This window comes from Nymphaea colorata, chromosome 4 (assembly GCF_008831285.2).
Source record: "Nymphaea colorata isolate Beijing-Zhang1983 chromosome 4, ASM883128v2, whole genome shotgun sequence".
NCBI classification, from domain to species: domain Eukaryota; kingdom Viridiplantae; phylum Streptophyta; class Magnoliopsida; order Nymphaeales; family Nymphaeaceae; genus Nymphaea; species Nymphaea colorata.
Window position 1 is genome coordinate 16,782,543 of NC_045141.1, and position 23,845 is coordinate 16,806,387.

The 23,845-nt window shown below is 38.7% G+C and overlaps 2 protein-coding genes across 3 annotated transcripts; one reads left to right on the plus strand and one right to left on the minus strand.

The window, feature by feature from the left end:
- Positions 1 to 2,023: 2,023 nt before the first annotated feature.
- Positions 2,024 to 11,788, minus strand: LOC116252867 (mitogen-activated protein kinase kinase kinase 5-like). Of its 2 annotated transcripts, none has more exons than XM_031627473.2 (11): positions 10,911 to 11,788; positions 9,968 to 10,420; positions 9,777 to 9,864; positions 8,142 to 8,204; positions 7,901 to 8,064; positions 5,720 to 5,795; positions 4,742 to 4,801; positions 4,557 to 4,667; positions 2,762 to 2,974; positions 2,605 to 2,675; positions 2,024 to 2,505 (listed from the first exon to the last, which is right to left on the minus strand). In XM_031627473.2, exons 1-11 carry the CDS (start codon positions 11,348 to 11,350, stop codon positions 2,304 to 2,306), a joined length of 1,941 nt encoding a protein of 646 aa, XP_031483333.1. In that variant the 5' UTR covers positions 11,351 to 11,788; the 3' UTR covers positions 2,024 to 2,303. The 2 variants fall into 2 exon arrangements, with proteins under 2 accessions (XP_031483333.1, XP_031483332.1); XM_031627472.2 differs by having other exon boundaries at positions 2,605 to 2,690; positions 10,911 to 11,784.
- Positions 11,789 to 20,429: 8,641 nt separating this feature from the next.
- Positions 20,430 to 23,427, plus strand: LOC116252265 (LOB domain-containing protein 6-like). The gene is made up of 3 exons (XM_031626415.2): positions 20,430 to 20,831; positions 21,376 to 22,376; positions 23,266 to 23,427. The coding sequence occupies exon 2, from the start codon at positions 21,378 to 21,380 to the stop codon at positions 22,293 to 22,295; it is 918 nt and encodes a 305-aa protein (XP_031482275.1). The 5' UTR covers positions 20,430 to 20,831; positions 21,376 to 21,377; the 3' UTR covers positions 22,296 to 22,376; positions 23,266 to 23,427.
- The last annotated feature ends 418 nt before the right edge of the window (positions 23,428 to 23,845 follow it).

Below are 23,845 nucleotides of genomic sequence, written 5' to 3' on the forward strand. Positions count from 1 at the left end.
AAACATCTACACCCAAAAGTTCTTAGGCAAGAATAATCTGGAGGTTTATGAAATAAACTTTCATATGGGCTTAGCATTTGGAGCGTGGATGTCGGCAACCGATTTATGAGCCAAACAGCTGTAGAAAAGGTTTCCACCCAATATTTTGCTGGTAAATTACTATGAAACAGTAGAGTTAATCTAAGTTTAGTAACTGACCTGTGTTTTCGCTCCACCAACCCATTCTGTTCATGATTTTTGGACAAGCTTTAAGATGTTTGATTCCACATTCTCTTAAATGAGAGAGAAATGTAGCGCTATTAAATACACCACCTTCATCACTTTGAAAATTTTTTACAGATCTTCTGAATCGCGTTGTCACCATCTTATGAAATTCCATAAACTTTGTAAAGAAATCAGACTTAATTTTAATGGATAGATCCAAGAGTATCGAGATGGTGATCAACAAAGAGAGCATAGTATTGAAATTTTTGACATCAGTCAACCGGTGCTGGTCCCCAAAGATCACAATGAATTTTTTCAAAAGGTTCATAATATTCATCATCTAATGGAAGAAAAGGCAAACATGTTGCTTTTCCCAATTGACAACTTTGACAAATAGAAAACATAGACGTTTTTGCTGTTAAATTTATTCTACCCTTGGACGATAAAAATTCAATGATCATAGCTGATGGATGCCCAAGCCGACTATGCCAAATTTTTGAAGTTGGTGTCCTGAAACGATCAGAAAAGAATACTGCATTCGGTATAGTCTTGAGCGCGTATAAATTTCCCTCTCTAGCTCCCTTAGCAATCGTCTGATTGGTTTCCTTGTCCTTAATCGCAAACGAATCATATGTAAACTCAAATACATAGGGCATAGATGATGTAAGCAGAGAAACGACATCAATATATGCAGGGATAGGAGGTCGAAGTATCGACGTCATAAACGATTCATAACCCGATCGAAGCCCATTTATGAGCCAATAAACTTTGTCTTTATCCGACAGAGGTTTCCCAATGGCTGCCAATTCATCACATATGGTTTTGAAACCTGTTTTATACTCAGTAACAGTTTTATCTTGCTTTTGAAATGTCTGTAATTTTTTGTTTAACAGAAATTCTCATTATCTTGCTTTTGAAATGTATGCAATTTTTTGTTTAACAGAAATTCTCAGTCTTTAGATTCTCTAGCAAAGACCTTTATAAGAGCATTCCAAACTTTGGAAGAGCTTTGGAGTCCAACCACAAGACCTAGTACTTTCTTCAGATAGTGATCCAGTGATCCACCCTCTAAGGAGAGGGTCTGATTTTTTCCAGGCAAAGAATTCTGGATTTGGGATAGAACGGGCCTCAACAACTTCAATTGTAGAGGTCAGTTTTAGAGATTTGTCCCTCGGTAAAACCCATCATGTCTTGGCTTTCAATCAACCCAAGCATTTGGGTTTTCCAAAGCAAGTAATTCTTGTGAGAGAGTTTGATAAAGACAAAATTTACAACTTTAACCGTTGAAGGATATGGATACTTAGCTGCCATGACAAACGAGAAGGATGCACCAAAAGCCATGGAGAAATCGATAATCCTCACGGAGATAACTCTGATACCATAAAAGGAAAAAATGCAAGACTAAAATTTTAAATGGTTCGGATTAGCAAATCCTACATTCAGTATCTCTCACACCAACAAAACGATGGATGTGAGGTTCCAGGATTTATACACGTTTTTTAGAGGGATTGTTACAGATTTGTTTAAAATTCAAACAATCCTTCTTTAATTTTCTAGTTTCTATAATCATTTTTTTTTTCCTTTGATGAGGATACGTTGCTACTTTTGTTGCCTAGATTCCCCGCCTCTTGAGGTATTCTTCCTTGATTTATCACTCTAAATCTAACGAGCATAATTGCCTTTTTGTTTGATTCTGATTTTCTTCATTTGTTGAGCTGATCTTCAGGAAACTGCCAACTTTAAAATCCTAACACAAGTTGGAAAATAAGAGCAACGGGATATTGATTTATAAGATCGTCTCAGGACAAAACTCAGCTCGTGGTTATAATGTACACAGATCTGTATTCAATTGTCTTCCGGAACCAATAATCATGTTCTTCTCCTTGTTGGTTGGAATATTCAAAACAATCAGAAATAAAAGACGAGACTAAGGTGGGAAAACTGTAGAATGAAAGGTAAGCCCTGCCAAACGAAGAATTGGACATCACCGACCACGTGCAAATTTTGAAGACATCGTGGTGCGTGATACAGTAAGTCCAGTATCCACTATAAGGTTACAGATGTTACAACCTAGCAAACACAACCACCGGTCCTTGCCACTAGTGGCAGGATGCTTGATGTTCAGGATCAGTCCTGCAAGCAAGATTTAGAGCTGTTTCCATGTTCACAGGACCAACATTATATATGTTCTTATTTGTACGTAAAGAAGACAGACTAGGAAGATTCTCAAGCGTAAAGCAAGGAGAAAGAGATGGGGCTGACAGATTTCTCTGATGTTCAGCACCCCCATGATTGCTTTGGCTGAAAAAGAACAATAGCATACCATAGTAAACATTTACAGCAGAACAAATGGAAATGATTTCTTGTTAAGCAGCACAGAGATTGTCACAAGATTGTCACCTTTCCCATATCTTCTTTTGCTTCACCTGCTGCTTTCTTGGCAACGTCGTCAAAGTCTGGTTTGTTGTCAACTTATTTGATACATGCTGCCATGTTTGAACATGTGTTCATATCAAAGATGGACAAAACAATGAAAAAATGGGTGCAAAGGAGTTACCAGCTTTTTCATAAGTAAAACTGTCTCATGATAACTAGAAATTTCTTGATGAAGGGAGCCTCCGACAAATGAATGTCCAAGCAACTCTACTGCTGTTGCTCTGTCAGTTGGATTAACTTGCAAGCAGCGACAAAGGAAATCCTTACCCTCCAAACTCAAATTGTCTGGAATATGGGGGGTTTCATTTCTTGTGACTTTAAACATTGCTGCAGCCTGTACAGGAAACCAACACCAAGCCAATAGTCAAAAGAGCAAATAACAACACACGCACACACACACACATAATATATATATATATATATATATATATATATAAAAGACAAACTGATACAGAAAAGACGCCTATTCATTTTTCAATTATATCTATATCACCTTGTACACTTCTATGCAACCCTGGTGACAGATATTGGTATGGAATCTCTCTCTCTCTCTCTCTCTCTCTCTCTCTCTCTCTCTCTCGATATATGTGTATGTATGTCTATACCTATAGACATCATGTTTTAACCAAACCAACACAGGCCAGGACATGTGATATAGAAGCACTTTCCCCACACCGACATGTAGTTACCATATGGGCTACATAGTTGCAATACATGTGCATACTAACATAAACAACCATAAGGTTACGGTTGATTTGGCTTTTCTTGTGCTGGCTTTTAATTGTTTAAAAAAGGATTTTTTTTTTCCATTTATTTTTGGTTATGTGAACTTTTCTTCTTTCAAAATTGTCATTGAAACTTTGAATACCTTTTAGGTTCTGACTAGCCAATGGTTCTGCCTAGTAACTTACTAGATCCAAGTACCTACATGGGCAGGACATGGGTAGGAGAGGTATCAGGGGGCCTAACAGAAGTGCTCATACTCTGTAGACACAAAGTAGACAGACCATGCTATTGAACTCCAGACCTCCTTCAGCCTGACGGAATTGTTAGTCAGCACTGGGCAGAGGAAAGTCAAGCTCAGGATTCATTATGTGGTCTATGGCACATAATCAAATTGAGAGCACTCATCACACAACCACAAGATATGCTCACCATAAAAGTGCATAATGCTAACCAGAAAAGTACTGAGAATAACTTCTATGTAACAAAGTGAACGTACAATATGGATGTGAAATGAGGACATGATCAGACATGCTGAAGGTTAGAGAGATCTACACGAATTTATATCAAGAAAAGGACTCTAGCCTCTACCTATTGAACTCTTATCAGACTTCAACTTGAAGATTGTAAGTCCAACCACCCAACCCAGTGGGCGGACTTGTTTAGGGGTTATAGAAATAATGCCAATACAATAACTGTAAGTGTTTACAAAAAAATCAACTTGGACAAAAATGAAAATTGTTTTCATGCTATATAGGTCAATTGAAAAGGTTGAAAATCCAAAAATCTAGGAGGCATAAGGGCTTGGAGAAGACACAAACTCGAATTTAACTCGTAATGGATCTGTTGTTGATCATCACCACCAAAATAATGTCTCAATCCTATATTTGTTCTGATGGAAAAGTAACCTTAAAACAAAATCAAAGTTATATGACATAGGATAACCAGTTATTTCTGATGGACAGCAGAATTAAGTGAAGAAAAAGTTTCAGTATGGAAGATAGGTTCATTATCAGCTAATAGTTTGAACTAGATTCTACAGCTAGTTAAGTTATTTGTGAAAAATAACAACAGCAAAGAAAAGATAATTCTATAGCAACAAAAAAAGTATTCACTTTGATGTTTATGTGGAATAAATGAGGAATAAGTTAATTAAACAACATCGTGCATAAATCTATCCACAATAAGCTCACCCAATTTAAATCACCCCATGGAGGTTTCCCTGTCACCATCTCAATGATGGTACAACCCAAACTCCAAATATCAACAGCAAGGTCATATCCAGTTTCTTTCTGCATCAGGACCTGGGCAAGAGATAGCTAGTGTTGGAAAATTCTTTATATGAAATCACAAGAAGTGTACAGGAATAGAAGTCTACCTCTGGAGCCATCCAATATGGAGAACCCTTCATCGATTGTGGTAAAATTTCCCCTTTTAACTGGAAAATGGAAACTCAAAGAAGTGAGTCAAAAGCAAAATTATGCATGACATGCAGACCATTCATACCAATGTTGGTCTTACATCCTGTAAATGTTTAATGGCATGCATATCTAAGCATGATGCAGCTAGTGACATCATGCTGATGATTGACTACTCTTCAATTTGAAACCATAATTCCCAAGCAGAACATGCCCGCTCATATTCTTCCAGGAGACCAAAACACCATTATGTGAGTGGTTTAAGAGAGAACGACTCTTCCTCTCCACACGCAAACATACATAAGTTACAAACGTATTAATTTGGGAATGCACTCGAGCATGTGTAGTGTGCATGTGCATATGATTGTGTTTGTGTGCAGTCTTTTACCTGTGGAAGAAGGGTGGGTGATATGGGAAGTACACTTGATACTAACAAAGTGAAGTAGTGAACTAGTAAGTACAAATTATTTTTCCTTTAATATTGAACTTTATCCATGAACTCCATGGTTTGCATACTAAAAAATGAGTTTTGAATCCAGTAGTTGTTCTAACATGCAAATAGTTTTTTCAAGTGCTTAGAAAAATGACAGGCCCCAACATACTAAGATTTCAGCATTGTGGTTATCCAGTGACATGATACAAGTAGAACGGGAAGGTTCCATTCTCAGTAAATATCATACTTAACATGGTAGTAAGAAAATTACCAATGATAGTGCAACTAGTAGGCAAGGGCAATCAGTAACAATGAAAAAACTATCTTCCCATATGACAAAACTAAGGAATGTCAAGCAGAATGCATGGCTTGACAAGGAAATAATGTAAACGAGAAAACAGAAAAAATAAGAACGTACGCAAATCCAAATAGGAAACTACAGAGATCCCAGTGAAATGTATAAAACCATTATCCTCATGAAAATTTAAAAGAGAAAAAAGCTCACAGGTTTTGCCACCCCAAAGTCTGCAAGTTTAACAATACCATCAGTGTCAACCAGTAGGTTTGCCCCCTTGATATCCCTGAAAAGAAATAGTTATGGAATGCTTCCAAGAGGGTTCTCATAGAAATTTCCAATCACATCAATGATTGAACATGGAACGAGGGAAATATGTCATAAATGCAGCTCCACTAGATCCAACAAAAGGAAAGGCAGAGAAACAGAAGACAGTCAAGATGCTAATGGAACGTTTGAGTAAACTAAGAGACAAAGACAATTTACACATTGAGTAATGAATTTTATGGCTCATGATATTGTTTGTGGCTCCAAAGGAAGAAAGAAAGACAAAGACTGCACATAGGATGTAGCTTTTTCATGATATTGTCTGTGGTTATTCCACCCAGACAACAAACCAGATTATTTGAGCTAACAACGAAGTGCATGACTTATATTAGACACTCCATATAAGAATCATGGATGTTGAAAATAGAGTACTACTCAAAATGAAACTTTAGTATGATGACGGGTATCTTTGCCTGGAAAATTAATACCCTTGCCTGGAAAATTAGGAAATTTCCTTTTTCATGTTTATTTTGTTTTATGGGTGGCAATTTCTAGATGTGCAAATAAAAGGATGTTTTTTGGTCTGAGCTTTAGAATAGATTATGAAAGATGAAGTTAAAAAAGTTACCTGTTGATAGCTCCAGAAACAAAAACGTATAACGTATAATCCACAATTATTGAGCAGGTAAAAGAAGTTCCATGACAAGGCAAACCTAGACATATAAAAGTTTCGTAAAGAAGTTTTTGAATTTCAAAACATCCATAAAATATATCATCATTAACCTAAACCTTGGGCTACTAAATTTTTCTAAAATTAGGACCAAGTTTCTGCAGGAATACAAAATGAAAAATTTGATAGTAGTATTAAAACTTTAGATGGAATTATGTAGGACAATTATCTTACTTGAGAAGAGAACAAAAAAAGCAGATATGATGTAACAATCTGTCCCAAAAAGTGACCCAATTGTCTAGTTTAGTGAAACCCGAACCTGCCCTCTATCTGGGTTCGGTTTGCCATAAAAAGAATATGAACCAGGAAAGCTAGTGTGTGCAATCAAAACTTGTAAAACCCTCAAAGCACATAGGGCATTATAATCTAGGGTATTATACAATATCAACAAGATATGACTATTTTTTATACTGTCAAATAGGGGCTTATAATTTACCCTCCTTAAGGAACACACATCCATGCATGTGGAACCTAGGACCAAGTGTTGAACTTCACTTTGACATCAACTGTAACAACCCGTGGTCTTTGAAATTGATCAAGTGTCTGATTTGGCAGAGCCCAACATCCCCCTCAGCTGGCTTGGTTTCAATGCAATGCAACAAAAAGGCTAAGAAGAAAGACAACTAGGGGCATGAGACCGATACTTACAAACCCTTATGTATCTTCAATATCATCAATATATGAATCCTCTCACATATACCTTTACATATAAAGAATCGTCAAGGAAGATGCATAAATAGATAAACAGCCTTTTTTAGAAAACCAGGATATGCTGCATTAAGCTCATTTTGTACTATTCTTTTTCTGCATTAGGCATTAACCACATTTTCCTTATTGAGCAAAAGGAATTTTGGTACCTGTGCGGTCAGATCTCAAACTATACTTGTTTTCTGCACTTCTCCTTGTAATAAAAAAAGTTCATAATGCAAATTTCCCACCTAGTTTTGTCTTTAAAGCACTTTTCTGTGTCTCTAAATAGTAAGAGATCAGACATTAATGGCTGACAAACTCCAACTAAAAAACAGAAAAACTCTAACCAGGCTTCTATACAGGGTTGCCCCCTAAAGTTCAGCATACTAATGTTTATAGCAGTTATTCACATTGTCTTCATAACTTTGCTGTTGGCATTACCAACCATTGCAACTGAGATATTTAAGCATAAGAACATTATTCTGAGCATTATATATTTTCAGACACTTTTGCTGCATAATCATTTGCTCGGGCCTTCTAAAGTTAGCAACATGGAAGCAGAAAGTAGCATAGGAGAAGCAACATTATACAGAAAATTTTTGTAATGTTGTACAACTATATCAGCTTCACTTCATAAAACCATAAACTTGGATGCTGAAAATTTAGGATCAGCTGGTTCAGCTCAAAAAGGCTCATGAAAGCACCTGTGGACAACATTTTCTCTATGCAAGTATGCCAAACCCGAAAGAATGTGACGAGTGAAGCTGCGGACAACCTGTTCTGGAAGGGCACCACCCCACTCCTGAATCACTTTTATGATTGAACCACGAGGAAAATACTGGATATATATGTAGAAACTATCATCAACCTGTACATAAGAACAATTATGTCATTTGCATTCTATTGAAGAAAATTATCAACAGGGCAAGATAGATGTTAACTCACTATTTCACTTCCATAATACTGCACAATGTTTTGATGTTTAAGTTGGGTAAGAGTATTTATTTCCTGCGAAGAGCACCCTTCATAAGTCAGAAGAAAAGCAGAATATTTTTCCTAAAATACAGCTGCCAAAAAAATTATGTTGCTGTACAAGGTTAAAATATTTTGAGGAAAAAAATTGTAGTTGGAATTCCTACATGCTTCTGTGCATGCAGAATAAACAGGTCATGTGCATCATCCATATTCGCCAGTTTATATGTAAACATAGAAGATATGACCATCAACAAAGCCAACATACTCAACTATTTTATAATATATCCATATGTTTTTTCACTAATTTTAGCAGATACCCATCAGCAAACAAGATTTCAGTAAAGGTGTCTAATTTCCCCAGATATCAAATACAAGGAGCTATAGATCTCTTTCCACATCAGACCAAAGATACAAGGATTTCAGGCATCAGAGAACCAACTATCCTCCAAAGATCCACAGATAGATAGGAACTTGCTCATGCAGTTCCATCTATGACCTTGAACCGTGAAACAGCAGTTCATGGAAAAATCTTCAGCATCTCTTACACAAATGTGGGGAATACAGAAAGGGAAAATGTTCATCTAACAAACAGCGTCTAGGAAACAGTTCTGAGAGTTTAGGAAGTTTATTATTGCTAGGGACTAAACTAAATTATTGCTAGGGACTGAACCTCAAGTTGGAGAATAAAAAGAAAGGAGATTCGTTTCACTAGGTATAACTCTCATGGAAAAAAATAGTTAGCTGGTGATCCGGGCTGTTTCCCTCTTGACAATGAAGCTTATCCCCCATCATTTTACTTAATTAAGGATTCCACAAACAAATACAAGTGAAGAACAAAGGGTACGAAATCAATTAGATTGATTTTTCAATCAAAAGTACTTCCAAAATAGTAATCATTGCTTCTAGGAAACAGTTACGAGAGTTTAGGAAGTTTACCAAAATAGTAATCATTCATTGCCAATTTTTACTTTCCTAGCTTGAGAAAATGGCCATACAAAACAGTTACATGCAAACTACTACAAAAGTATAATCTTCTTTACTGGATAGGCCTTTGTGATTTGTGTTTGTCACAGGAAGCAAACCTTACACAGTGATATCCTTTACATCATTAATTACTTTCTGCTCGGACAGATTATCCTTTCTTCTAGTTCCATAACTTCTGCTAAAGGTCAAGGATAATGTCCTTTATTTTGTTGCTGGTTATTCTGGCTTTTTCTTTCAACAACCAACCTCCAAAAAATGGTAAAACCAAGTAAAGTCAAATGTAGAAACCGATAGATGCAAGTTGAACCAAAAGAATGTGATGAACTCATACCAAGTCATGTTAAGGAAAAGAATATCTATCAAAATTAACTAGAAGAAAGAATGAAAAAGCTGAATGAGATAGAAGGAACAAGGAAAAGTTGACAAAACACCATTAGTAATTAATGGGATGTCAGCAATCAACCATCCAACATGCAGAATCACAAAACATTGTTTTCACAGCTTCCAGATATAGCTTAAAAAACTTATGATGCAAAAATAGGTTAATGAGATTAAAGATGAACTCGATAAGCAGCATTCATGATCTAGGGATACAGGTAAGCAATTGGAGTGAAAAAGAACCTGTTCCAGCTGTTTTATGCATTCCGAGGATTTTGGATCATCCGGAATTAGAGTTACCTCCTTCATTGCACATGTGGCACCAGTTTGACTGTCAAGTGAAAGAGATACTGCTCTGAAGATAACACAAAAAGGAAGCAGGCACGCATACAGAGTCGCAGACACACACACACACAGATGCAATCACTATATACCTATTCAGAGCAAAATAGACTCTCCCATATGTACCACTTCCAATAAGATGCTTCTTTTGCCAGCTCCTTGTTCTTGATGTGAGGCTTGGGACTGCTCCTGGTTGCTGCACAAAAGATGACGGTCCTGATGCTGCTGCTTTTGGAGGAAGCGGCAGTGGATGAACAACCATAGGTTGGTTAACCTCATGCTTAACTGAAACTGAGTTGCTCTCCATAGTCAATTTTGGGTGCACCACAGTAACTAATTCATTATGATTTTTGAAATTCAAGACAGAATCTCTCCTTGTTGGGCTATGAAAAGGAGAGTCCTCCTGATTTTGCTGAGGCGACCCAACCTGATGTCCTTGAAAACATTCATAAGATGGAAGTGTATCTCCAGAAGTCAAGCTTTGAGGACTTGGGTTGGAGCTTGATACACAACTAGTTGAAGCACTTCTTCTGTTGGCTTCAAATCTGTTTGACATGGCGCAACCTGTGAATACTCTTGAAGACCGAGTACCAGTCCAGTATGCTTAACAAAGGATTCATATTTCATAAGATGAAAACCCACTATTTCAGAAACATAAATGCTCAAGGGGCTAAGCATACATCATCCCCTAATATACGCGACAACTCTATGAGCAGAACTGTGATATATATATATATATATATATATATAGAGAGAGAGAGAGAGAGAGAGAGAAATCGGTTTTTCGAGTCCCCTGTTCTTTACTTTTCGTTAAAGTTATGCTGAAAAGAGAAAAAAAGGGCCGAGCTTGACAAGTAAAAAGTATATATGTAAAAGCCTTTAATCGGGTATAGAATTAAGGTTCTCAAGGCAAGATCTTGTATAGGAAAAACGAAAATATTGGAAGAAAAGACGCAACCACTACTATTAACTGGGAACCAACAGGAAAAGAAAATCCAAATAAAGTCGATGAATTAGAACTGGTTCAGGAATTACCGATTAGTCTCAGAATCGGAGACAGAGGTGTGATGGAGGATTCCACCCACTTCTCCTGGCGATGGGAGAGGGTGACAACTCGACTTCCATGGCGAGACTCTGTGGCCCGTCTGAAGAAACCCACTGACTTCCAGCAAAGGAAGGTCTTCGTCCGACGAAGACACATCGAAGTTGGTTGGTGATCGGAGATCGGAGTTCGGAGGTTCTAGACTGAATTCGGGGACTGTAGGGTACCGGAGTTTCCGTTGCCTGGTTAGCTTTCTAGCCGGTTGCTTAGAGTGTTGGAGAGACTGAGATAGCTTCTCGTCCTTGGCTCTACGTCTATGGCTCGGTGAAACTGGGGACGGCGCAGAGGAAGAGGAAGAGGAAGAAGAAGAAGTAGGAGACAATCCAGAATGGGGAGAAGAGCAGTCCTTCCTGCCGCCTCTCCACCAGTGCATTTTGGCAGAGAAGCGAGCATGGTACTGTCACTCCTAACTTATTCGACCCATCGAAAAGCACTTCTCTCTCTGTGTTGGCCGTGTGCAGGAAGGCAGAAAATTGGCAGAGGATGGAATTTCGGGGCACGAGATGGAATTTCGGGGCACGAGGAAATGAAAGTCTCAGTGACTCATCGGGATCCCGTAAATTTCCGGGGCGTCAAGTCCGACACGTACACCACCGCTTCCTTGTTTTCCACCTTGACTTTTCAATGATTTCCATGTCAACGTCTCACGCATCCACAGGCCTTTCTTCAGCTTCTACCATGAAATTATGATCCCTTCTTCATATGATGAAGAAGAAGGAAGAGGAGAAAAACAAAGCACTGCTGCTACCTTTTCATTGCTCGTAACTTCTCCCATGCAACAAGGAGGAGCAGAGTACCGTACAGAAACTGGAGGAAACAAAGTGACTAAACCCCAGCCCGCTGGATTTCAGTTTAATTCTCCTGCATTTACTTCAGTTTGATGAAAATTTTTGAAGCAAAGGCTAGAACAAGAACCAAGTTCTCTCGTTCATGGAAGAAGTAAGTCCTCTTATCACAGTGAAAAAATGGTCGGCAATGATAATTATCATTTTTTGAACATCACTTTATATATAAAGTGAGTTGGCCATGACAACTCTACAGCATTGTAGGTTTAGGTTTCATGATATAAGGCATCTATATATATATTTATATATATATTGAAATACGCCTTTAATGAACTTATTTAACTAAAAAGCAAACAAAAGAACATAAAGAAAAGAAGAAGAAGAAGAAAAAAACAGAAAATATGAAGGCACTAGGAACCATGATCTGTTTGAACTAGAAAAAAGGTCTGATTCAAATCGATTTGACAGGGCTGATGGTACCCGCTATTTTATATAGTAAAAAATCCGTGAGGTGTATATGCCTCACGACTCTCCTTTCCACCATAATGACTGAATAGCGCCCTGTTCATTAGCATTGAATTTAGTCATCTTCATCGTCAAATAGAAAGTGATGATATTTATAGCAAGATCAGTCAAAGGGAAACTCACCGAGCCTTTGCCCCTTGTTGAAGAAGAAGAAGAAGAAGAAGAAGAAGAAGAAGGTCATTTTACTAAGCTATATACATGATGATTTAAGTTTTGTGGAATGCTAGATATTGCTGGATTATTAAAAAGATTGGTCGTTTAAATCATAAGCTAATAGTACCATAAATTGTTGTTGCATAAACTAATGCTTTTGTGCCCACTATTTTTTAATGATAGATTTTTAATCTTTAACCATCCACCATCCAACAAATTTCAAGAAAAAAAAAAACAAGTAGAAATAGGTGATGAACATTTATGTCGTTTGATATTGATTTATACTTTTTTCTCATTGTCTTGAACGAATGAATTATACGACGGAGTCACTATTCACTCACCCCACATATAAATATATGAAATATCATGAGCCAACAAAAAAAATGTGCTGAAACATTGTCTCCCTATTAATGATCAAGTGTAATGGAGCAGTCACAAAGTTACGATTTTTTTGTTGCAGAGCCTGAACTATGGTTTCCAAACATTAAAAGGGGTCGAAAAATAAGTTCACGAAAATTTTTAAAATTTATAAGTAAAATTTTTTATTTTTTAAAAAAATTGAAGGGGGCCATGGGCCCCTACTGCCCCCCTTGCCTCTGCCCATGTGATTGAGAGTTCTAATGGTTTGAGGACCAAATTTTGGATCTATCGAGGAACTATCAAGCACTTATGATGTGTATCATTGAATTCAACGAATTGGTGAGCGGTTGGAGAGAGTATTAATTTCATCCTACTACCTAATAAAAAAGTCGAAGTCCCCACTTATTCCTGTTTTCATAATAATAATAGACTAATTAGTTGTCTGTTTATGTTTTTGCTCATTGTGAAAGACAAGACATGCGAGCATGGATGGATCCAGAAATTTTCATGAGGGTGGTCAACTTGAAATTTTCAAATTTGACTCGAATTGAAATATCATTTTTCAAAATTTTTATATAAAACAAGTATTTTTTTTTAATTTTACATGTAATTTTTTTTTTTAAATTTGAGGTGAGACCAAACCCATGTGGCCCTACCTTGACTCCGCTCAGGGCCTTGAGAGACAACATCATAGTTTATCAACCCATGGTGCTTACTTGGTCGGACACGCGCATCTCCAACCAATTTCCGCATACGGACACATTCAAGCATATATAAACTAAATGTCAAAAATACTTTATATATCGATATAAATGTGGACTTTTTGCTTCTTCTGTTGACAATTTAGATATTTGTGGATTTGGTTGATGCACTCTTTACTAACTTATTTTATGTTCCAATATTTGAGTCCAAATGCGGATGCGCATACATATAAGAAAGGCTTCCAAATCCGACTTTTATTTTCAGATCCGAATTGAAACACAAACTTTAAGTATGCAACTGACGAAACAGCATTATGAGATGTTGAGAGCTATTTTTCAAAATGAATAGATATTCGTTAGGATATTTTATTTGAAACTAAATTTGAGTCTGATTGGTGATTTACTTCAAACAGAATATGAATGACTGGGTGTTATTTTTTCTAAATCCAAATCGATTCAATTCCTTAATGAGATATTAAATATTGTTCTATATCTAGCTGTATTTGTAGCATTTCTCGACTCCGATGCATCCCTAAATTCAATTGACAATTGGAATTTTCTGTCTGTTTTGCCGTCAACAACTTAAACTTCTTGTTGGTTTCCTATTGATCCAGTTGTCGTCCCAAACTGTTTGTTCGCATTTATTTAATCAATGTTATTAGGAATATGGCATTTTCACGTTTATATATAAGCTGATGGATGACAGCCAAAACCCTAGAAACTCACTTCAGATTTTTTTCTGCCCAAGCCTAAAATAAATAGTAAATAATAAATAGAGTGACTGAAGCTTAATTATTTGAGGATACTGCTCAATTTTTGCCTCAATCATACACAAATTTGCACTAGGTCATAAATCATTCAATAATGGTGTGGATGCTCCGATCTCTTACACATGCAACAAAATCACCAGTGTGGCTGGAGAATGTATATATATATATATTTAAAATTTATGAATTTCTCTGTCGAGATATGGTCGGAGAATTCTTTTCGTCGTAGCCATGATTTAATGGAGCTCAAGATGACCGAAGAATGTCAGCCCTTCTCTCTCTCTCTTTCTTTCTTTCTCTCTCCCTCTCTCTCCCTCTCTCTTTCTCTCTCTCTCTCTCTCTCTATATATATATATATATATATATATATATATATATATATATATATATATATGTGATAAAGTATCAAGGTAAGTCTGTTTCGATTCCATGAAAGTTGAATAACAATTATAACATCTGAATCTACGTGAGTTAAAACGGTCAGGAAATGACTGGCGGGTTAGGTGATTGGTCATTAGCTCAAACTTCAATAAGGCTCCATATTCATGTGGACGATGTCTGTTTGGGGCCGAAGAATTTTTGTCGGGGAAAACATTTTTTAGAGACAAATCATACAAAAAAATGATTTCGCTTAACCTCTCCGTATTTGCAAGCAAACACGCCGTCCACTGTCGAGGGCGTCTTTTGAAGGCCTCCTTTGCTTTTACGGCATCGAGAAGCAACGCGTTTCCCCCAAAATTGCGCCACCTTTAACTTTTAGAACACCGTTTGATTACGCGGATAGCGCTTATTGGGTATACTTTTACCCACCTGTAATTGCACCTAAAAACCGAGTGAAAGAAGTTAGAAGACATTTTTTTCAGCGACTTTCTTTCCCAGCGTAGAAGGAAGTTCTGAAGATCTTCCCCTTGTGTTTCTTGTGTCTGGCACGTAAAGTGAAAGTTTTACGCAAGCGTATCTCTGCCTAACTTTAGCTTACGTATTAAGCAGAACTAAAACCTAAAATTAATTATGCTGACCGAGTGGTCAAAAGCTTTTAATTGATCCATCTTTTCCGTCTTATGCTTTAAAATGCAAGTGCAAAAACTCCGAATTAAAAAAAATTAAGGCTCTGCATGTTTGCAACTTTCAGATGGACGGAAGGACCTGAATGAGAGTCGAAGCTTCTACCCTTTTTCTGTACCCCAAGGTCTAGAATCGAATTGGTGTTTAGTATGGAGGGTGACGCTCCTACCATTCGATGACGGGCCGCCTCAATTGGTGTACAGCTTAACAATCACATTTGAGTGAGCAGGAAGAGTATTTCGGTGTGATTTATGGTGTTTTTTCACGATGACTTTAAATATTAGCCATCGGATAACATCCGGCAGCCAGCTTATTTCAGTTTTCCTATGTATTGTCTCATACAAGAATTCATTTTCATTTAAACATTCCTGTAAGCAGATGAAGCGGAAAATCAAAATCACGGAATGAAACAAAAGTTATACCTCTCTGATGTACGGATATGTATATATATATATATATATATCCTGATATTGGCTCGTTTAAGAATACAAATATATATAGTGATATCAGATCGTGTGATTAGGTTGACAGCATGGGCTTTTGTAATTAGATATAGCGCAAACCGTGGCCGTTGATGCAAACACATCTTTTGCAAAGGTTTTAAGAGATATAAAATAAAAATAATAACCATCCGACCATAAACAAAACAATGCTTGCTGATTTCAATATATGTATACAATGAGAAAATTGTTGGTTTTAATGTCAAACTAAGTTTTATGCCTCCCTTTTTCTTTCTTTCTTTTTTTTTTCCTTGTAGAAAAGAAACAAAAAGTTTAATTTCAATATGTGACAAGAGACACAAATTATGCGAATAATGGACACAAAAGCATGACTGGATTTTTGTACGTTTCTTTAAATAAAATTCATGTTACTTTTAAGGTGCATGGTACTAGGGTGAAAAAAGAAAAGAAGGAGAAAGAAAGTTAGTAGGTGAAATAATGAAAGAAGAGGGAAGAGGGGACAATTAGAATAATGGCATATAATATGAGAAGGGCGAGCAGAGTACTGGGAGGTTGCAGGTGGGACGTACAAAACGGCGTGCACATCCACCCTCCGTAGAGACTGGAGCTGAGTATGCTCACCCTTCCCGCCGGCCTGCCACCCTTCCCACCTGCAACTATCGTCTTCCTCTGTAACTCTTTCCTCCCTCTCCTCTTCCTTCTTTCAAACAGATGGGAAAACGGTATGTTTCTCCTCCAGCTCTACCGCTAATACTTGTCCTCTAAACCTTTGCTTTTCCTGTGTTTCTATCGTCACTTTCCAGTGAGTTTTCGTTTTTCTATGGTATGTTCATTTTTTCAGCCAACTGCATGGCCCGGTTGATTTTAGTTCGCAGTCAAGAGCAGGTCTACAGTTGCTCATCGGATCTGTTTTAGATGAACGCAGTCTTCTCTTTGTTGGTGGAGAGGCCGATCATGAGCAATGACTGAAGCAATGTAAAGCATCTCAATTATTAGATCAGGTGAACAACAAACGGGTGTCTAAAGTCTTTACGCCCATGAACAACTGAGAACAACTCTTCCGAGAGGTGTAACCGAGAACAACAAAAAGTCATATATGAATCCAATGGCGGAGACATGTTGTGGCTGGAGTGGGCAATTGCCCACACGAGACCACTAAATTTACATCATTTATATATAAAAACCTCATTAATTTTTAATTTTTTAGATATGAGTGCCCCATTTAGCTTCAAATTTACACTTATAGTGTCCCTGAACAAGAAATTTCTGGTTTGACCACTGTATGAATCCAAATCTAAATTTTGAACCAAATCTAGTCTAAGGGCGTTGCATATATAAGACATTTGTTTAAAACTAAATCTGACCCGAATTTTATTGCATATTGCTGTATAACTAAATCCAAACCCGACTCCAAACCCGACCAGACGCCATTTCTTAAATCTGAATTCATTTTGATTTCTTAATCAAACACTAACCTTTTTTTTTGTGTATGAAATTTTTAGGAATGAGTGGTCGAATATTTGATTCAAATTGGATATATTAACGTCCCTAAGAATTCTTAGAGAAATGACTTTAGAGGTTTTGTCCATGGGGCGAGCAATAAATCTCTCAAGTTGGGGTGGTTTGTATAAACAGAAAAACACACAAGGACTCATAAGAAAATGGTAGGTTGGGCCCAAAGGTTGCAATTTGAGGATTTTGGATCAAATCTGATCTTGATGAGATCCTATCCATTTGCAACCCCGTTGGATAGTCTCTCTCCACGCTACTAAACCCATCTGCGATGCGATGTTGATTTGGCAAAAGAGTTAGTTTTTGTGTTACATAAATGCTAGTTTTTGTGTTATATAAATGCTTCATTGACTACTACAAGAAAAATATATAATCAATGCAACTTTAACTTCTCAAGCTGAAGCTCCAGATTTTAGCACATAGGAAACTGTGTCAACTCATTGGGCCTCATAAAATACTCTTACATTACAATATCTTGCCACGTTCAATTATACATTGATCATGAATGTCATATAAATAAATATATGACATCCCTATCAATAGCAAACAGATAATATTTTGGGGTTAAGACGGTGTGACGGAAGTCGGCAATTAATAAATAATTGAATAAAATCGGAATAATAGTTTCTTGCATGCCTAGTTAACAAACTGCCCCTTAAACGATTATGTATGGTTAGTCCAAGTTCTAGTAGCTTGTATTAAAATTTCTCCAACTATTTAGGGGACACATGTCAACTAAAATATTTTTTTAATAAGTCAAAGCTATTTTCATTTTTTTCGTTATTAGGGTTTAGAGTTGTTTCTCAACTAAATACCAACCATGCATCCATTGTTTGAAGTGTAAAGAAGTAATGCTTATGAGAATCAAATTGACAACTAAACTTTTACCGGTCCATGTAACTAAGAGACAACTAGGAAACTCCAATTCAAGAGTAATGCCACGTGTCATTTTCAAAATATCTTTTAAATTTTTTAAGATTTTTCTTATTTTAAATTAATTTTTATGTTTTTATTCACTTTGCCAAGAAATGTTTTTCCGATCCGATTCAGCCAAAGCAATGAAATGACCAATTCACGGAATTCTCAGTCGATTGTTACAGCACTGCCGTTGAAATAGCATTGCTATGTGAATCTTGTACGCAAATTTTTAGTGTAAATGTTTGTCTTAAATTCCCTTAAAATTTAAGGAGTTGAGTTTAGGATCAATTTCCTTAGCCCAGGTCAAGCACTTCCTAGGCTTTTAAGTAACCAATACGACATCAGGAATGACTTCTTCTCATATCACAATAGAGCTTTTTGAGGCCAAGAATCGCCGGAATTTCAAGGCTTTACGTGAAAAAAAAAAGATTCAATTCAGTTGATGCTAGTTTGAACAGCTGAAGTCCCATAGTTACAAATAATGTCTCGGAGTTTTAAACGGCAAGGTTTTTTAAGGTATAATATGATGTGCTTGAAAAAACAAGAAAAAAATAGGTAAATTTTAAAAAACTAAAAGTAAGGGAAAAATAAAATAAATGAAAACTAATAACACAAACAAACATCAAGATAAGTAGATTTGCAACAAATAAAAAATAAAAAATGAAAAAAAAAACTGTTTAGCATTAAAAAAATTTAAAAAGTGAAATAAAAAGTGAAAAAACGAGTTAAAAACGTGGTTTTTTCGTTTTTAATGTTTTTTTTTTTTCAAAAAAGCAGCTTTTTTTTAGTTTTAAACGGCCATTTAATTTTATTTTTATTTTTTTTTTAAGAAAAGCGTTTTCTGTGACTATTGAAGTTTGAAGGTGCTTGGCCTAATCCAAACTACATATGAAGATTATAAAGGCAGAAGAAACCCAGTCTAAACCACGCCGGAGCAAAAGATAACCAGCGTGAACCTGTTTCTGGCGCCGGCGCCGCCGGCCTTCCGTTGGCCATTACATTGCATCAGTTGAACCTCATGGAATGAGCGAGAGAGAGTTAGCCAACGAAGCCTGGTGGAGAACACTGAGCTGGCCTGGCCTGTACCTGACTAGATCCAGCTTCGCGCCAGAGCCAGAGCCAGGTCCGCATCACTAACAAACAATAGGCCAAGTCGCGTCCCAGACACTCAACAACAAATCCTTAAGTTGGATGTTCAGCTCGATTAAACTTTATTGTAGATGCTTTTAATCGTGGGTCTCTTTTTCTCTTCTTCTCCAAGAAATTAATATAGCACATTAATGAACGGCCTCAAAGAAAGATCTTTCTCGAACTCCGTTTATTCAATGGGAAAGCGGAGATTATTACGTAGTAAGAATTAAGATCAACCAGACATACATTTGTGAAATCAAGTAACATGAATGTAAGGATTCGGCGGCCACTTCGCCACTTCAAACTAGAGCTTTTGGTTCGACAGATCTCAACTTGCTTCTTAACAGTTTCGATTTCGATTCAAAAGAAATTTCGATTTGGATTCAAAAGAATTAAGAATCAATATAACCACCCACTTAACAATTCATTTTATAGGCCATTAAAGATCTTTCATAACAACACCAACAACACAATACAAGTGTATTAACGAGAGAAGATGGGTGTAAGGATGGTGGCCGGCGAGTTAGGGCAACGAGGGAGGGATCCGATGGACGTACACATGAAATGAAACGTCAATAAATGAGCAAGGGGAAAAGTTGGGGTTGACGGTCTCTTAATAATAAGAGAAGCCGCTTTGTCGCCCAAGAGGGGCAGGTGGTGGGCCCACCGAGTCGGGAAGTTCGTGGGGGGTGGAACAAGGACTAGGCATCTGACACCCCCCCCAAGCGTCACGCCCACCCAAACTCCGAGCTTTCTTCACTTGGGGCTGACGATTTGACGCCACGAGGTGATGGAGACCTCAGATCCAACGGAAGAAGAGCAGTCGTCTCTTCTCTCCTTCCTCCCTCGGGAAACGTTGCTGATTGGGAGGTGGAGAGGTGACGCCGCGACCGACCCAAGTGGGTTCGCTCGCTCGCCATCTCGGTCGAGCCCTGTTGCCTTGGCCTTTGACTCGGTTAGGTTTGACCGCGAGCAGGGAAAGCGGGACCCACCGCCTTCATTTCTTCTGTTCTTTCCTTGTTTCGCTTTTTCTCTTTTCGTTTTGTTTTTGGTTTTCGGTTTTGCCTTGGAGGAGGAGGGGAGTTGCCGAGTAATAAATCGCTCCTCACTTGAACAGAAAAAAAAATCCCTTCATAACCGGGAAGATCTCTCTCCCTCTCTCTCTCTCTCTCTCTCTCTGGTTTCTTCCTCCTGCGCAGACCCACACTGTTTCCTCCCCTTAGGCCAATCACCAAATCCAAGCTCTCTTTCTGTCTCTCTTTTCTGAGTTGTGCCATCTATCTATCTATCTATCTATCCATGGTGACCTAATTCTTGTTTTTCAGATTGAAAAACTAAATAAGGGGAGCCATTTTTCCGGCTCCTTAGTGGGCACCAGTCATCGATTTCCATCGGCGGAGGGGAGGGCGGGGGGGATCGGTGCATCTTCTTATAGGAGAGATCGATCCGTGAAAGCCTTCTCTGTCGTCCCCGCCTGTAAGTTGTTCTGCCGTTTTTTTTTTGTTTTTGTTGGAATTTTTTTTTTCCTTACTGATTCCTGTTTCGAATACTCGTCTTCCTTATTTTTCTGTTTCCACGATTTTCTTTTTCTTGTTTCCTTTTCGCGGATGGGTACGTCGGTTGATCTTCTTTTGATATATTGATTTGGTGGGTGCATCTACCTTTGTGAACCCCAAAGGTCATTCGTGTGCTTGCTTCTTCTTGATCACTTGTTTTGCCGGACCTTCGAACGTCGGCTTTCCGCTTTATCAAAAAGCTTCGTGGGGAGACTTTACGGTTTCTTTGATTGATGACGCTGGCGCTTATCTTTCGCTATGAAATATGAATATAGAAAATATGATTCTTTTTGTTTCTTTTCCAAAGTGGGATTATGCCCTTTTCTTCCTTTCCAAAATGGGCTCTCAACCAGTGAACCCCTAACCTTTTCCGAGTGCAATGATAATAGGAAAAAGATGTTTCCAAATAGGATGGTGAATCTCTCTCTCATGCTTTTTCCGTTTTCTCTTGTTGGGGACAATAGCGATGGCGTCATCTTCGAATTCGCCGTGCGCGGCGTGCAAGTTTCTCAGGCGAAAGTGCACGCCGGAATGCGTCTTTGCTCCCTACTTTCCACCGGACAGCCCACAGAAGTTCGCTAACGTGCACAAGGTATTTGGAGCCAGCAACGTGAGCAAGCTGCTGAACGAGCTACCACCTAGCCGGCGGGAGGACGCCGTCAACTCTCTCGCTTACGAGGCCGACGCCCGCTTGAGCGACCCCGTCTACGGCTGCGTTGGGGTCATCTCCCTTCTTCAGCACCAGCTCAAGCAGCTCCAGGCTGACCTCCTTGCCGCCCGGGCGGAGCTTTCCCGTTACATGGCCGCCGCCGGCATCCCTGGTCCCCTTCCCCCTTCATTCCTCCAGGCAGCAGCTGTAGCCGCGCACCACCAGCAGCAGTACCAGCACCACCACCACTCCGCGACGTCAGCTGCCGTTGGTATTGGAATGGGACTGCCGGGAGCGGCGTCCAGGGAGCAGTTGTACAGGGAACAGCAGCAGCAGCAACAGCAGCTACTGGAGTCGCAGCAGATGGCCGTCGCTGTGGCGATGGCGGCGAGGGAGCAGCAGGAGATGATGAGGAATTACGAACATGGTGGCGATATCGGGAGATTCGGTGGTGCAGCTTATGATCAAGGAGTGGGTGCAGCTGGTGGTAGTGGTGCCGGCAGTGGCAGTGTTGGTGGAGGGTTGGGGTTTAATGCATTTGCTTTGTCTCCGGCAGCGTCGCCATCGTCGTCGGGTTTCATAAGCCCGATACAGGCCCACCATCATCATCAGCAGCAGCAACAGCAGAGATCCGTAGGTGGGGAGGACAGGAAACCTTGTAGTAGCGGCAGTGTTGGTGGTGGTGGCGGCTGTGGCGGCAGCGGTGGTGCTGGAAGCACCGGTCTTTCCTCGTAAGGCGTTCGGATTACTTCGCCGGTCATCGTCGATGACGGTCACCGGAAATGGAGATCCACAGTCCACACCATTTTTTTCCCTGTAAGGAGGAAAGCATCTCTCTCTCTCTCTCTCTCTCTCTCTTTCTCTCTCTCTCTACATGCACGTCATCTAGTTGGCTTGAGAGACGATTTGTTCTTCTTTCTAGTTTTCCAAAATTGATTGGCTTGTTCATAACTGGTTAGCCATCTTAAATTGAAAGCACATTCTTCTGTTTGGAGGCATTAAAAGCTTTTCTGAGTAAAGCTGAATTCCGGCAGAATTAGTCCCGAATCTTTTTCTAAGGATTACTGAAAATCAAGGATTTCTGCTCCCTATGCATCGACACAGCCCATCAGTCAAACGTCCAAGCCTTGCTGCATTCATCTGCCTCACCGCATGGCATGTTTTGAGCTTCTTTCCTTTTTCTTGATACATTCGGTTCTCAACTGAGATTTGATTTGTTGTGGAAAATGGTAGAGAGCATATTCTTTTCTTGTGGCTTGAAGAAGATTCTCTCTTATGTGAAAACTGTAACTTGCACATCAACTCGTTTCTGATGTCTGTTTTTGGGTGCTACTGTACTTGAGTTTGGCAATGCTTGAAATGGACTAAATGAGATTGTCTTTTCACACAACCGTGTTTGCTTGAGTTAAGAAGCTTCTTTAGTCAACTGGAGGAGTGGTCCAGCTGTTCGCGAGTGGTTCGTAGGTCACACCACAGAACTTGTGATGGTTATCGTTTTTAATGGCATTGCATGTTTTTATGACGCAGAAAACTTGCTCACTTGGGGATTGCTTGGTGCAGAAAACAATGCTTATTTACTCATTTTAATGGCTGCCATTTGCACTCAGCTTTCTTTCATGTGTGGCTTTTTGTTAGGCTTCATTTCCCTGTGCTTCTCTCTCTCTCTCTTCCATGAGTATCTGAGTTGGGTGTTTTCTGTCCGCAGGCTCACGTCTCGCTGAAATTTCCCGGCAACAGAGAGTGACAAAGGAGAACTAAAGAGGCATGTTAAAAGTTTTTCTTTTTGTTTTCTTTTGTATTTTTCCTTTTTTGGTTTTCTATACGTTTTGTCAAGGTATACACGATTCTTTAAAAAGACCTCATTAAATTGTATTACCTTTTCTTTCTCTTTAAAAACCGCCTCCTTGTTTTGCCTTTTCCTTTCGTTTCATCTCTGCAAAATCCAAAAGGTCAGTGACGAATCACCAGAGATTCATGTACTCGAGACCCCTCGTGTTCAATGGTGCAAGCTAACTAATATCCTTAAGCCATTCGGCCATCTTGATTCTCAAAGAACCTGTCGTTCTTTTCCCTTGAAACGCTCTGTGCGTGCGTGCATGTTTTTTTCATAGAGGTCCTTCTTATATTTTATGTGTATAACACTATAATTATACGATAGTTTTGAAAAGCGCGAGAGTGATCTGCTTGAGATTCTAAATGGATTCATATTTAAGATCTTCTGAGGCAGCCTCTGCGGCAGAGGGAAGGTTTCTGCGTGTGTCTTCTGTGCATCTGCCCCTGCTGCA

Excerpts from the sequence above, each read along its gene's own strand:
- LOC116252867 (XM_031627472.2), bottom strand. The coding sequence starts at position 11,350 with ATGCACTGGTGGAGAGGCGGCAGGAAGGACTGCTCTTCTCCCCATTCT. Across the intron at positions 10,421-10,910 it reads TCCGATTCTGAGACTAATCG|ATTTGAAGCCAACAGAAGAA; the intron begins GTAATTCCTGAA and ends CATGTCAAACAG. Across the intron at positions 5,796-7,900 it reads AGAGAAAATGTTGTCCACAG|GGATATCAAGGGGGCAAACC; the intron begins GTGCTTTCATGA and ends ATTTCTTTTCAG.
- LOC116252265 (XM_031626415.2), top strand. The coding sequence starts at position 21,378 with ATGGCGTCATCTTCGAATTCGCCGTGCGCGGCGTGCAAGTTTCTCAGG.